The sequence below is a fragment of the Balaenoptera physalus genome, assembly GCF_965194825.1.
Source record: "Balaenoptera physalus genome assembly, chromosome: 13".
Lineage (NCBI taxonomy): Eukaryota > Metazoa > Chordata > Mammalia > Artiodactyla > Balaenopteridae > Balaenoptera > Balaenoptera physalus.
Window position 1 is genome coordinate 48038810 of NC_138892.1, and position 13391 is coordinate 48052200.

General features: G+C 43.1%; 2 protein-coding genes across 6 annotated transcripts in view; one reads left to right on the top strand and one right to left on the bottom strand.

The window, feature by feature from the left end:
• LOC309642016 (uncharacterized protein) overlaps positions 1-13391 on the top strand; it is a 302740-nt gene that overhangs the window by 284461 nt on the left and 4888 nt on the right. Inside the window, exons 11-12 of one of the 2 annotated variants that reach the window (XR_014252884.1) lie at positions 562-768; positions 866-3012. The exons of the other annotated variant lie outside the window; for it this stretch is intronic. The gene's annotated coding sequence lies outside the window, so the exon portion shown is untranslated. The remainder of the gene's footprint in view (positions 1-561; positions 769-865; positions 3013-13391) is intronic. 2 annotated transcript variants of the gene reach the window in all.
• Positions 1-13391, bottom strand: part of MYRFL (myelin regulatory factor like) — a gene marked incomplete at its 3' end in the record, with an annotated part of 131375 nt that overhangs the window by 44960 nt on the left and 73024 nt on the right. For all 4 annotated transcript variants that reach the window (XR_014252875.1, XM_082422720.1, XM_082422719.1 and 1 more), the window contains exons 8-11: positions 12732-12808; positions 11453-11563; positions 9454-9544; positions 3223-3423 (exon numbers count right to left, since the gene is read on the bottom strand). Coding sequence is in view for 3 of the 4 variants with exons in the window: in XM_082422720.1 (XP_082278846.1) it covers positions 3223-3423; positions 9454-9544; positions 11453-11563; positions 12732-12808 (480 nt within the window). The remainder of the gene's footprint in view (positions 1-3222; positions 3424-9453; positions 9545-11452; positions 11564-12731; positions 12809-13391) is intronic.

The window sequence follows — 13391 nt, forward strand, 5'->3', positions numbered from 1 at the left end:
TATTGCATGCTCCCTATGGCCTGTACTCTTGGCCCAGGAAAAACACTTGAGGCAAGGACTGTGCCTCCTTGGAATCCTCTACTAAGAACTGTACAAAGGCCGTGCCTTGCTCATCAGTGTGTGTTAAGAGGCTAGTAAGTGAATTTGGGTGTCTAATCTGATCTTGCCCACAGCAATTTTGGAAAGTTTTGACCATGAATGCAAAGGGCCATCTCTGTCATGCTGCCTCACACCCAAGGTTTCTATATCTTAACTCAAGCCTTTCACCGCAGAGAAGACACTGCAGACCGTGAACTCCAGTCCGTTCAGGAAGGGAGATCTCATTACCCATGGCCCACAGCCCGGACTATCAGCCTCCCATCAGGAGCAGCTTGAATGGCACTGGCTCACCCTGAACTTCTGCATTTGGCTTGTGGCCCGGAGGGGAGACTTTGCATGTTTGACTTTCTTGAGCTCTTCACACATTTGTCTTTAACTAGTACACTGCTGGTGCGCTTGGGAGAAATTACCTTTGAGCATTTCACCTTAACTGATCTTTTTTCCCCTGGCTTTTCTTTTTAGCCGTTTGCTGCCTTATTTTCAGCCTTCACCACAGAATTTGACTGGTGCATTCAACGTTCAACTTCCTTTTTTTTGCATTGACATTGCTGTTCTTCACGCCCCTTTGGTTTGCAGCATACCCTTTTCACCCTAATTTTGCTCAGTTTCCATTGTAAAAGCTGCATTTCCTCTCCAGTCTATCATCACCTCTGTAAACACCAAGTCTGGGTAAGTGAAACTGCTCTTCCCCGAGGCTGACCTCATTTTCCAGTGCCTCCATTTCACAGGTTTCAGTCATATCTGCTTTATTGTCTCTCTGTCTTAGATGTGTGTCCAGATGAACTCCAGAGATCTCCTCCAGGCCTCTGCACGCAGAGTGCTTGCGTGCTTAATATCCGCAAAGCCACCTTCACTGCCTTGAGCGAGGAGACGCAGAGTCAGGCACGGCAGCAACGGATGTTCATCCTCCCAACACGGTATCAGGCAACATGTTTGGCCACTACAGTTGTCTCACAGCAGCTAATTCAGAAGCCAGCTCTGGCTGCCGTGCATCCTTAATGGGAAATGCCTCCAGTCCTACGCTTGCAATCAGGTCAACCAAAGGTTCACTTCCCAGCACATTTGGAAGAATGGCCTTCTATTTAAAAGTTGGAAAAACTGAGTCAGAGAGAGGTGAAGATGAAGTTTACACATCTGTCAGCACCATCATGTCTCTTGTCTGTAATGGTGAATGGGATAGACAAGATTTCTAGAAACATATTTCATAAATGTGGACAAATTATTAAGGAAAAATATATTAATGTGAAATAATTTAACAGATGAATTACATGTAATTTGCATTTTTTGCAAGTAAATATTAGTAATATCTATTTGCTTAGCCTTATACAGCTAAAAAATGTTTCCCATATATGAGCTTAGAAAAAACTCTTAACGTGCATGAATATGGGCATTCTCTGTTCACAGAATGATAAATAGAGTCATAGAGCGTGTCTGGGCCAAAGTTCCCGGGCAAGTGGGTGCCAGAATCAGGACTAAAACCCTGCCTTCTAACCAGAGACCAGCTTCTCTTTATTCCCTCCTGCTGCTGTGAGCAGGAAGGGGATACAGGAACTTCATGTCGAGAGCCTGGATTAAGTGACATTTCACTTCATGGAGAAGTCTTCCTAGAGGCATTTGAGAAGTTCTAGGGAACCTTGTTATTTTGAGACAATATGTTTTCTTCAAACCAAGGAACACCATTTGAGGACATTTAGTGAATGAAGTTCTGGGAAAAGCCCAGTGGTAGCAGGAGTGGTGGTGGAGGACTTTCCCCACTTGTCATCTTCCATTTACATTTAGATAAGGCCTGGTGGAGAACTGTATAGCCAGTTGCAGGGTAAGTTTGAGTTGGTGTGATCTGAAACGCAGCCAGTTCCTCTCTTTCTAAAAGGCAGAGGCACGGTATCTAAGACTGGTATCTTGAAATGTATGTGAGAACCTTCTAGCCCTGAGAGTTCCCATCAGGCTAGGAGGTCACAGCTCTTCTAACATGAACCACAGCTTCTCAATCAGTATAAAAGTCTACAATTACAACCATTCTTTGGAATCCTCTCAGCCAACGAGGACATTCCTTGGCTGGCTTAGAAAAACCAGTGCAGATTTGCACTGGGAAAGGAATGCAGTCTGGAAGAATGGCCAATGATTTACAGATTAAGTCTCCTATTAACTAAGAAAGAATAAGGAAAGGAGGTTTAAAAACCATTCTGCCACCGCTGCGAAAATGTTTACAGGAGAAGTAGTGTGAGTGAGAAGGTGGGGAGGTGGCAGAAGCGCTGAATGGGACACAGAATTGAATGGTGGAACCAGGAGTGACCTGGCATCGTCATCGGGATCCCTTAGGTCTTCATAGCAGTTGTGACTTTCCGAGATGATTCAGTACTTACTATCTCAATGGGTTAAAAATTATAAAAGACTCGGTGGGTTCAGGCAGAGAGGCACCATTTCCATCTTAGATAAAGACACTGAGTTTCGGCGAGGTTAGGCGTTTTATCCAGGCAAGTCCGAAGTGGATGAGCAGCCTCCCGATTTCGAGGCCTGATTTCTGATTGCCACTAGGCACCTGCCTCACCACAGAAGGAGAAAGTCTTGACCCATAACCTGGGGAAACGGGATTGCCCGAGTGAGGTGTGAGGAGGTGGAGTTTCTCTAACTGCTCCTCAGAGAAGGATGCTGAGTGGGGAAGACAATGGCTGGCAGGCCTGGTGCCAGGGACTCTAGGAGGAAGGGGCTGGAGAGGTCCAGGAGAAACATGGGCAGGAACTGGACTGAGACAGCGTTTGAAAGATGAACGGGGAGATGGAAGTTTGGAGATGGAAAGGAAAAGGCAAGCTGCAGCAGCTGACAACGGAAAGGCAACGGCCTGTGGAAAATAACTCAGAGACTTCCTGCTTCTGAAGCCAGTGCTATGCTGTCATAGCCCACTGCTCCTGGCAGGTAAGTCCATTCTCTTGGGTAGGAACTGCTTTACAATTTCAGCAGAGATGCCTAACGACTCCAACACCCATAACTGTTAAGCAGCATGTTCGTCTCACACCAAAGGTGACATGGAGAGATGCCTTGTGCCAGGCGTGTCAGGGGCCAGGAGGGCCCAGAACTCCTGACTCGGGTGTCAGAGTAGGTGTCGAAGGCCTGCCCCGTGCTCACCTCCTGGATATTCTGCTTCGCCCGGCTGTCAGAGGGATGCATAATTGTCCCCATCACTTTCATGTTGCCACAGACAACCAGGGCTTCGTCCGGTGCATCTGTGTTTATGCCCACTCGACCATGACAAACAACAGATTCTGGAACTTGTCCTCGCTGCCATAATGCATCAATGTCATTTTCAAATTGCCCAGGGTTGGAGGCCTGGAGAAAATACATAAATATATTACAATTAAAGTTATAGACGTAGGAATAGATGATCGCTTTATTCCTCAAAGGAAAACAGAATGTTAGCCAAGTCTTTCACTTGAGAATCACATGTTGGATGGGACACTCTGACATATCCGAATAACTGTGACCCCAGGAGAGCCAGGGAGGCTCCCCTATCTGTTCTGCCCCCCACCAACAGAAGCTCAGCATGTCATGGTTTGCAATGTCCAGTCTCTATATGGAATTGAGAATGTATCAGTTATAACAGGTGGATGATAAGGAAGAAGAAGAAAACTCAAAATGAGTATTTTTTCAGGGAGAATAATAATAATGATTTAAAACCAGACTATTACATCAGAAAATATTACAAGTTTACTAAAGCTCAGATAATTTCAGAAAAACCCTTGCATTTAGCTAGCCCTTCCATAGTGTCAAAACACCTTCATGTTTATGATTTCGTACACAGTTGACAAGCAAATGACAATACAAATATATTTAATACACCTCAGCTATTCCCTAAACACAGATGATTCCGACAGAAGAACTGTAACAGCTGCATTTGTTGTGTGCTAATCCACACCCCAATTCTATGAGATAAGACCATTATCTTCCTTTTACTGACGCTGAGACTATGAAAGAATAAACAAATTGCCCAAGGCCACAAAGTTAATAAGTTCTAGAGCTGCGATTATGCTTCCTTTGATTATTAGATAATGATTCTAACTGAGTTTTGTGGTATTGCCTAAAAAACCCCTGGCCAAATGCAGTCTTCAAAGAGAATCCAAGTGAATCTATTAGACTAGAGAAAGTTCTGGAGATTTTACTGTTAATAAATTTTTTTGCCAAAGAATTTTCCACTGTACTGCCTTCCCTCCTCCCCATTTCCCTGTTGCCACTGAATATATTTCCACATATCTTTAAGTAGGGATCTATGAATCCATCAAAATCCTCACAACGAAATTAATTTGTTTTTTAAATTATGACCTATCCTTCTCTTACCCTCTTGGTATTATTTGAATGTTTTTACCATAGGCATGTGTTACCAATTTACAAATAATAATTAAAAGAAATCTCAAAGTTTAGATCTAAGTTTGGGTTCAGTTAAAAAACTTAGGTGTGTGCAACTTCCTGTTTCATTCCTACCTGTCTGAACCCTGAGCTGCTTGGAAGACTCAACTTTTGACACTGGATAGACAAAAGCAGGGAAAGAATATAAAGTAACAACTTTGAACATTATTTTGTGTGAATTCACTTGAACAAAGAGCTTTTCTGTAAGATCCCTAGAGCCTCCTTGGTTGTGAATGGCAAATTGGCTTTGACTCAAATCCTTTTATAGCGAGCAATCAACTAAATCCAAAGGTATGCCATATAAAATGTTGATGTATTTTCCTCTGCTCTGAACATAATGAGCCACTTCAAGGAAACAGAATAGGACAGTGATGGATTTTCTTTTTCTTAATGAGCTTTGGGATAATTATTATCCTGTTTGTAACCTGACAGTACTGGAATGGCAGATATAAGTAGATTCGATTTTGGGGAACGATTACAACCATCTCACTTGGATTTCATCAAATGAAAACTCAAATCCCTAAAATATGTTCAAATCATTTTGGAAAGGGTCACAGATCTACAACAGTTTAAATATAGAGCCCTAAGGAGGAGTCCTCATCAGTAATGGGAAATGTTATTATAAAGTGTATGAACTTATTTCCCTTCTCTGGTATCCAGAATGTTAATAGGTCAAAGCAAACTGAAATGGAATCACAGAAAAACATTCTGGAGTCATGAAGTTGTGTTCAGATGTGGCCCAATAGTGGTTGATTGCTATCAAACATCAGAATGAATTAAAGTTTCTAAAATACTTTTATTATTTATCCCACAGCCTCATATATTTAGGGAAGACCCGAACATTCTAGTCTATGTTGTGACACAAACTAGCTGTGTGACTTTGGGACAGTTACTTAACCTTTCTGTACCAGTTTTCTCCCCTGAAGAATAAAGATAATAGTGTCTTCTTTACCTATCTCATGGGGTTGTGGGAATTATATGAAATCACGTATGCATGAACACTTCGTAAAAATGAGGATGAACAGTCTCAAGTTCATCCTCCACACACTCTGCTGTGCAGAGTAACAACCATTCAACCTACAGTCAATGAATCTGCTCTCCTCAGTAATGCATCTGCAGAGCTGCACAATTCCGAGGGAACTCTGTTCACAAAGAATACAATGTAAATGGTGCCCCCTGCAGATGCCTGGAATAGGAAACACTAGTAGTAATTTGAGGCCATTCAAGTTTGGAATGGAAAGCTGGAATTTCTTTGCTTTACCATTGTTTGGGCTTCTAAAGAGGAGTCAAAGAGCATAATAGGAAAGCTTGAGCTGAGGAAGGCCGTTCATAGGAAATTCATTCTTGTACCTTTTGAAAAGACTATCGAAAATGGGCCTAGAAATGCTATCTACCGATGCTACTCTAAGTGTGGTCCACAGGCCAGCAGTATCAGCGTCTCCAGGAAGCTTGTTAGAAATGCATATTCTCAGACATCTCCAACCCACTGAATCAAAAATGGTGGAGGTGGGTCCCAGGTATCTGTGTTTTCACAAGCTCTCCAGGGTATTCTTATTCTCCATAAAGTTTAAGAAGGACTTCTTTATGTCATACACTACTTCCATGCTACTATGAAAGGAGTCATGAGTTACCCCTTCCATTGTTAGTAGACGGTTCTGTTGAATCCCAACTGCAGAGTGAAACGGACATTGCTCCACACACTGATCCCTTTGGGTAAATAAAAATTCAACTGAACTCCAGAAGAGGGGTGTGTGTCTGTGTGTGTGTGTCTGTGTGTGTGTGTGTAGCTCTAGTGTGTTGGGAGGGGGAAGGGAGATTTGTGGTCAGAAATGGGCAAGAGCCAGTGAAAACTGAGATGGTACCTGAAATGGCTCTGCTCTCCCCCAATATCTTGCCATCCTTGCAACTGCATTGCTTCCCTTGTCTCTCCTGACCCTTGGTGTTGGTTTCCCACCTTCATGACCCTGCGGTTGCAGAGCAATAAGGGAGGACTTTTGGGGGACCTGCCCATTTCTGTTATTCTGGAAAATAACTGGAATAATTTATTAGTTTTCAAAACTAGGAAACCCTGGCGTGTCTTTGAAAGGCAGACAAAAATAATCATCCCTCCTGCTTGCAACACTTCAAACCAGGTTTAATTATGTGTTTTAGAAGAAAAGTAGAGCTGAAGGAAAGCCTAGTCATTAACAAGGAGAATCTGAAGGAATCCTGCTGGGGAATGCTCCCCAAAACAAAGACCTGGGAAATAAATCTGTTCTTTGGAGTAAATTTTAATTTCCATTAAATTGGTCAGTTTACAGTATGGGACCAAAATATATTTTCAAAGCTGTTTTGATTGACAACCCAGATGAATAATTGCTGGGTCCTGCCCACCATCCTCTCTCCAAGGAGAATTCTGACAAGCCTGGTCTCCTGAACCCCTCCTGGAGCCCTGAAATTCATCTACTCCAGCCTTCATACAATTGCCCTTATGTTAACTTCTGCTATGAGGAGAAATGACTCTTAGGTCTCAAAATGAATCTGGATCTGCTGAATGCAATTTGCAGGTCTCCATGTAATGTGGTCAGGTCTTGCGGTGTCTTAATTGTCACATTTTTCTTCTTCATTCTAGAACTCAAACTAACAGACCCAGACCATGACCCAAGAGGGCACATCTAGCTTTTTTATAGAATGTAGACTGGACTGCCCTCTGCTCAACCCATGATACATATACCTGCTTAGTGCCCTCTAGAATCTCAGGGGCAAGAAGTGTGCTCTGGGGACATTTCTAAAACTCACTGATTCAACCAATAATGCCATTTCTTAAATTCAGTTTTTCTCTTGGTTGGTTTAAACATTATATGATTAAACAAATTCAAAAGTCTGCATTCATTTTCACTCAGTGTTTTGGGGTTAGAATGAAATAATATCAATAAGATACTTCCAGTTTGAGGGGAAGATATTATTACTATCATTTTTTTCCTCATTGTTGTTAAGGTAACCCTTGTGTTACCCAGCACACATATAGAATAGGGTATTCTCTTTAGCCAAAAATTATGGCTGGAAGAAAGCCATTGAATCTGGAATGCAATCATTTTTTTAAAATAAAAACGTAGTGAATAATATGATACCAAATCTATACTAATTTTTTTGGTTTTTTTTTTAGTATTCATACTTAACATAAATTGCAGAAACTTTCAACTTCTCAAAGTCATCTTTATGAGTGAAATTATTGTGCTTTGGATACGAGAAGGTGCCCATTAACAGAGAGTTCCAGTAACAGAAGGTCCAGGGGTGTGGCCCCTCTCACGATGCTGCTGTGTAGACTTGCACGGCAGCCAAAGTATAGCTTTGCAGGGGCTGTCAGCAGGAAATGGAGAAACCTCAACCCCAGGTAAGTTATTTAAAGTATGCAGGTGACTAGCAGACTGCCTGACTCAAGCATGAATTCCACAGCTCAGAGAGGCACTTTCATGATATCCAATCTACCCTAACTCTGAAAAGAAAGGCATTGTCTGTCTTTATTCCTTCCTGTGAGGAATCAGAAAAAGTAAGCAACCTAGGTTTCCAGACTTGACTTAAATCGGATTTGTTAGCGCAGCAAAGCAATCCCAGATTACATCAGGTAAGGCATCAAAGACCACTCTGACCCATTCTGAGGTAAGGGCAGGAACCTCTGCCTTTGGCTCATGACCAAAGGAGGGGACCCCACCTGCCTTTGCCCCAAAGGAGGCTGTTTTGCCGCAGCTTAGATCAGGCCCCATAAAAACACATCCCAGGGCGTGCATGCTGGCAGGCACATAGCGGGCCCTAACCATCAGTGTTTTACCTCATTTCCATCATTACTTTACTTCCATTGAAACTCTGAGACGCAGTGTCAAGAGTTCCACTAATAGATGGCTTATTTTTTATTGACTAGAAGAATTACACAGAGGGTCCTTTGTTTCAGAATAGCTCAAGGCAAGCAAGGGAAGACTCACTTCCCCAGATGGGCAGATCTTGTCCCCAGGCCGAAGTTTAACAGCGATGTAAGTGGACGTGCCCATCGTAAACCATTTTCCCTACTGGAGTGTGCATGTCCCCCTGTGCCACTTCAAAGATCCGTAACAAAGCAGTCCCTCCCAGGGCTGCCAGGCCTGTGGTTACCTGTTACCTCATGCCCCTGGCATTCTCTGTGCTGGCCAGCCTGGCCCCTCACAGATGCAGCTACAGCTGCCAACAGCTTTATGTTTTTGTGGCTGCCAAGACTCCCGTCCACAGCTGTGACCAATCATTCATTCAGCAAAACGTGCTGAGCCATTACTACGTGCTGCGCAGTGGCCCCGATGTCCCTGGGGTCACCAATCACTTTGGGGCATGGAACGCCTTCCTACCTCTTTCCCTACCCTGTGGGCTTTGGGGTCAGAGGAACTGGGTTATAACCCGGGCTCCATCATTTATCAGCTTTGTGCTCATGGATGACTTTCTCTTCCTCCTAAGCCTTAGCTCCTTTGGGTATAAAGAATGTAATGTAAAAATGTAAAAATGAAACAATGTAATGTAAAAATGAAACAATGTAAAATGATGTCATATAGAAATTATTTAGCCCAGTGCCTAGAACATACTGTAAAAACCAGGGTTTCTCAACTGCAGCACTGCTGGCGTTTGGGGAGGGATAACTGTTGTGGGGACTGTCCTGTGCATCATAAGGTGTTGAGCAGCATCCCTGGCTTTTATCCACTAGATGCCAGTAGCACCCCTACTTGTGACAACCAAAAATGTCTGCAGACATTGCCAAATGACCCTTGGGAGACAAAAGTTCTGGTTGAGAGCCACTGCGTAAAAACTAAAAATAACAGTATCTGCTATTGCTATCATTATCTTTGTCATCATTGGCAATTGAGAAACTGCATACTTCATGCATTCCACTGAATATGCAAAGTCTACTTACAGGTGAAAAAGCATATGGGATCCAGAAAGTCAAAGAACTGAGCTTACCCTTACAATGATCCGTTCAGAGACGTGAGCAGACAACAGGTAGAACTGGTCTTGGTTAGCAGCATACAGTCCGACCACCAACATGAAGTATCTAGTTCAGAAATAGCAGACCAATGCCAACACATCAGGAAACAGAGACATAATTTGTGCAATCAAATGCCACCCAACAGTTAATAGTGAATTTACCCAGATGGGTTTGCGTATTTAAAGATTTTCTCTTCTGCTCTAAGTTGCCCCTCCTGCGAAACCAGAGAGGAGGTGATTCACTCGCTGTTGTCCTGGGTCTGCCCTTTGCCCGGCTTGAGGGATGTGTGAGCTGTTTTGCAGGCCCAAAGCAGCCTTCACTGAGCAGACATCCTGCTGGGGGCCTGGGATCAGCCCATCTGCGCTGGCCTGGTGCAGACCTTACTCTGCTGCATTCCTGGGCCCGCCACACAGCACTGCTCCCGCACACTTGCATAACAGAAAGCCACCTTCCAGGTCCCCTTGTCCAGAGCCATCCAAGCCACACATCCTAGGCCATGATGGATGGTGACCCAGCAGGGCTTGCCCAGCCACACAGGCTCCTTCCCGCCCTGATCTGCTCTTGGCCATGGAAACTGCACCTTTCACATCCTCTGGCCATGACTTTAGTCAAAGACCAGAACCCTCCCTTCCGATTGTTATCAAGGCAACGTTCCTCACTGTGATTTTAATTGCTTCTTCATGTGTACCATTAATGAGACATTTTTAAGATTAGACTATTTCTTTCTGTTTTTTTATAAAGCATGATGCATTTTTAAAAAAAATTTTATCAGAGTATAGTTGATTTACAATGTTGTGTTAGTTTCAGGTGTACAGCAAAGTAAATCAGTTCTACATATACATATGGCCACTCTGTTTTAGATTCTTTTCCCATATAGGTCATTACAGTGTACTGAGTAGAGTTCCCTGTGCTATACAGTTAGGTCCTTATTAGACCATTTCTTGAAAGTCAAAATAAAAACTATTCCTATCAGAAAAGCTTTTGCTTTAAGAACTGCATAAAAAAAAAAAAAAAAACACTTCACCAACTTCTGTAACACTCTGAAGTCTCTAATCCCTAGAGGGCAAGAGTTCTCCCCTTTAACTAAAGTAGGTCAGTAATAGTAGTAATTGTTATGATGATGATGATGATTAGCCATCACCTACTGGGTGCTCAAAATGTGCCATGCACTGGGCTAAGCAGTTTACCTACATTATTTCATTTAGAACCCCGAAACAACCAAAATATGGATATTGTCCCCATTTTACAGAATAGGAAACCTCAGAGAGGTTAAGTTCCATGCTCAGGGTCACCCGGCTAGTAAATGGCAGTATGAAATATTCAAACTCAATTCCCTCCAACTCCAAAACCTATGTTCTAAAACCAGTGGTTCTTAAACTTGCATGCATCAAATCACCTGGGGGCTTGTTAAAATATAGATTGCTGGACCCCACCCCGAGTTGTTGATCCCGTAGGTTCTCGGTGAGGCCTGACAACTTGCATTTCTAATACGTGTCCAGGTGATGCCATCTCTGCTAGTCCTGGGACCACATTATGAGAACCACAGGTATAAATCATTAATGCAAATTTATTTTCTTTTCAAAAAAATGCTACAGCAGAGCTGCAGGGCTCGGGTCATTAAACTAGTGGCCAGCACACGGAATTCAAGAAATGCAGTCAATCCTCAACCCACGGCCAGCCTTGAGACATGAACATATGGTCCCTCTAGAGGATCAGGGAGAGAATCAAGACAAGATGACTGGGCGCTGGGCAGGAGAGGAGGCATTGTGGGCAGTGAGGATGGAAGAAGAAAGATGTCTAAGGGTAAATGAGATGGGTCAACAAACGGAAGGAGTCAGAGAAGGGAGGGAAGCAACTGAGGGAGGCCCGGCCTGCCAGCTGGTAGGACCAAGAGGATCAGAGGGGCCGCTGGAGGGCCCTGGGCCGTCAGGTAACGTAACCAGCCAGCCTGAGGCATACACACCACGCCAGTACCTCTGGTCAGGGTTTGGCTTTCCCTTCTTTCTCATGTTATTTGCCGTGGTTTCGCTGAAGTGTAACCGGCCCAGTGTTACTTTGGTTACCTGGTCGGCCAACAGGTTGATTCTAAAACAACAAAAATACCGAGAGACTGTAAGAGAACACAGAGTCTTTGATCACATGGGACTCATTCTTAGCTCCTCAGGTATGTTCAGTCCCCCGCTCTCATCACACTGTGCAGGACACTGATTTTTAGTAAATTTAGTAAACACTGATTTTAAGTACCCACAGCCTGGTCAGGAATGGCTGCCAGGGATTAATTCTTGAATAGTTAGAAACGTTCATCCAGCAGCAGCTCAAGCCCGGAGTTTCGGACTCGTAAGGGTCACACACTCCCACAGACGGGCTCTCTGACCGCGACAACAGGAGAAAAGCTGTTTCACCTGTGCCACGGTTGCTAGAGCACTCGCCTCCTGACTGAAGCGGTTCCTCTAGGTTCCTCACGAACTCCTTCGCATCTCCTTCCCGTATTTGCCCTCTCCTGACCTGGCTGTGGAAGGCAGCGTGCTCCTGAGGAAGAGCACACACAGCCTCGCAGCGAGGGAGACCCGGACGCACCAGGCAAGATCAGCGCTGTCTGTACTGCGGCTCCTGCTTGAGCTTCAGGCTGAGCTCCCGCTGGCCTGTCCAGGCTGTAAGACCATCTTCTTCCCCCAAATAGGATTGACTCAGGGTCAAATCATCCCAGCCAAATCAGTCGAAAAGCAAATCCCATTCATTCTATAGGGCAACCTCTCGCTTTACTGCCATATTGCTTTGGACCACCACATTGTTTTGAATAATCCCAGTCCTGTATGCTTTCTATTTTGGAACCCATTAGGCAATCTATCAACACTGCTTTAAAAAACAAACAAGAAAAAATGAATTGTAAGCACAGCATGGATCCAGAACCTTGAAATCAATTCAATCAGCATCACGCTGATTTAAATGAAAAATTAAAAGAAAGATCTAATCATAATCTATCTCCAGGAACCAAAGTTGTTAGCAAGGTTGTCAGTAATAAATGATCACATAAATAATGATGACCTTAAAGTGGAGCTTTTTATAAGGCTTTTTTTGCGATTATTTCAATGTATTTTACCTACTTTTGTTGATAAGCATGTGTTCATAATATTAACATATTATTACTAATTTAGTTCCTACAGCAGAATTCATTTTAAATAAACAAAATAAATTTGTCAATAGGCCTTCTTCCCAAAACATTCACAAGGGAATTCAGAAAAGAAATTCTTACTTAACAGGATTGAAAATCTTTTTGCTTCTATCTGCTTGGGACTGTTCAATAGCAATTATTTGACTGGTGGCCTCTACCTGTGTAGAACAACAAAAAGTAATTACTTAATAATTAATTTATTAATTAAAAAGTTCATTAGTAAATAATTTTCAAATACTTAAAGTTTCCCAAGGCATCATGTTAGGCACTTTGCAGGAGGGGCAAGTTGCTGAAGGGATGTAGGGCACCTTAAAGCAGTGTGTTATTGGTGAGAAAAGAAAGAAATACCTGTAGAACTAAACAAGGAAACACAGGACAACAGAGGATTTCAGGTAAACAGGGAATACAGAGTGGACTAGTAAAACACAGGAGCAAGGCAGCTCAAAGGATACATGTACTCATTCATTCATTCATTCTGTCATTCATTTTATAAATACTTGTTGAGCACCTGCTGTGTGCCAGGCATTGCTCTAGGCATCACAGATGAGAAGACGAGACTAACAGAAAGCCCAGCCCTTGCAGAGCTTGTATTCTAATAAGAAGAAACAACAAAAAACAATAAAATAAATAAAATAGAGGAAAGACATTTATTCAGTAGTTGCTACAAACTCTTGTTATTAGTGAAGAGAGTGGCAAGGGCCTGGTGAGATCTGCCCTATCATATATGGCTTGTAGGTATTT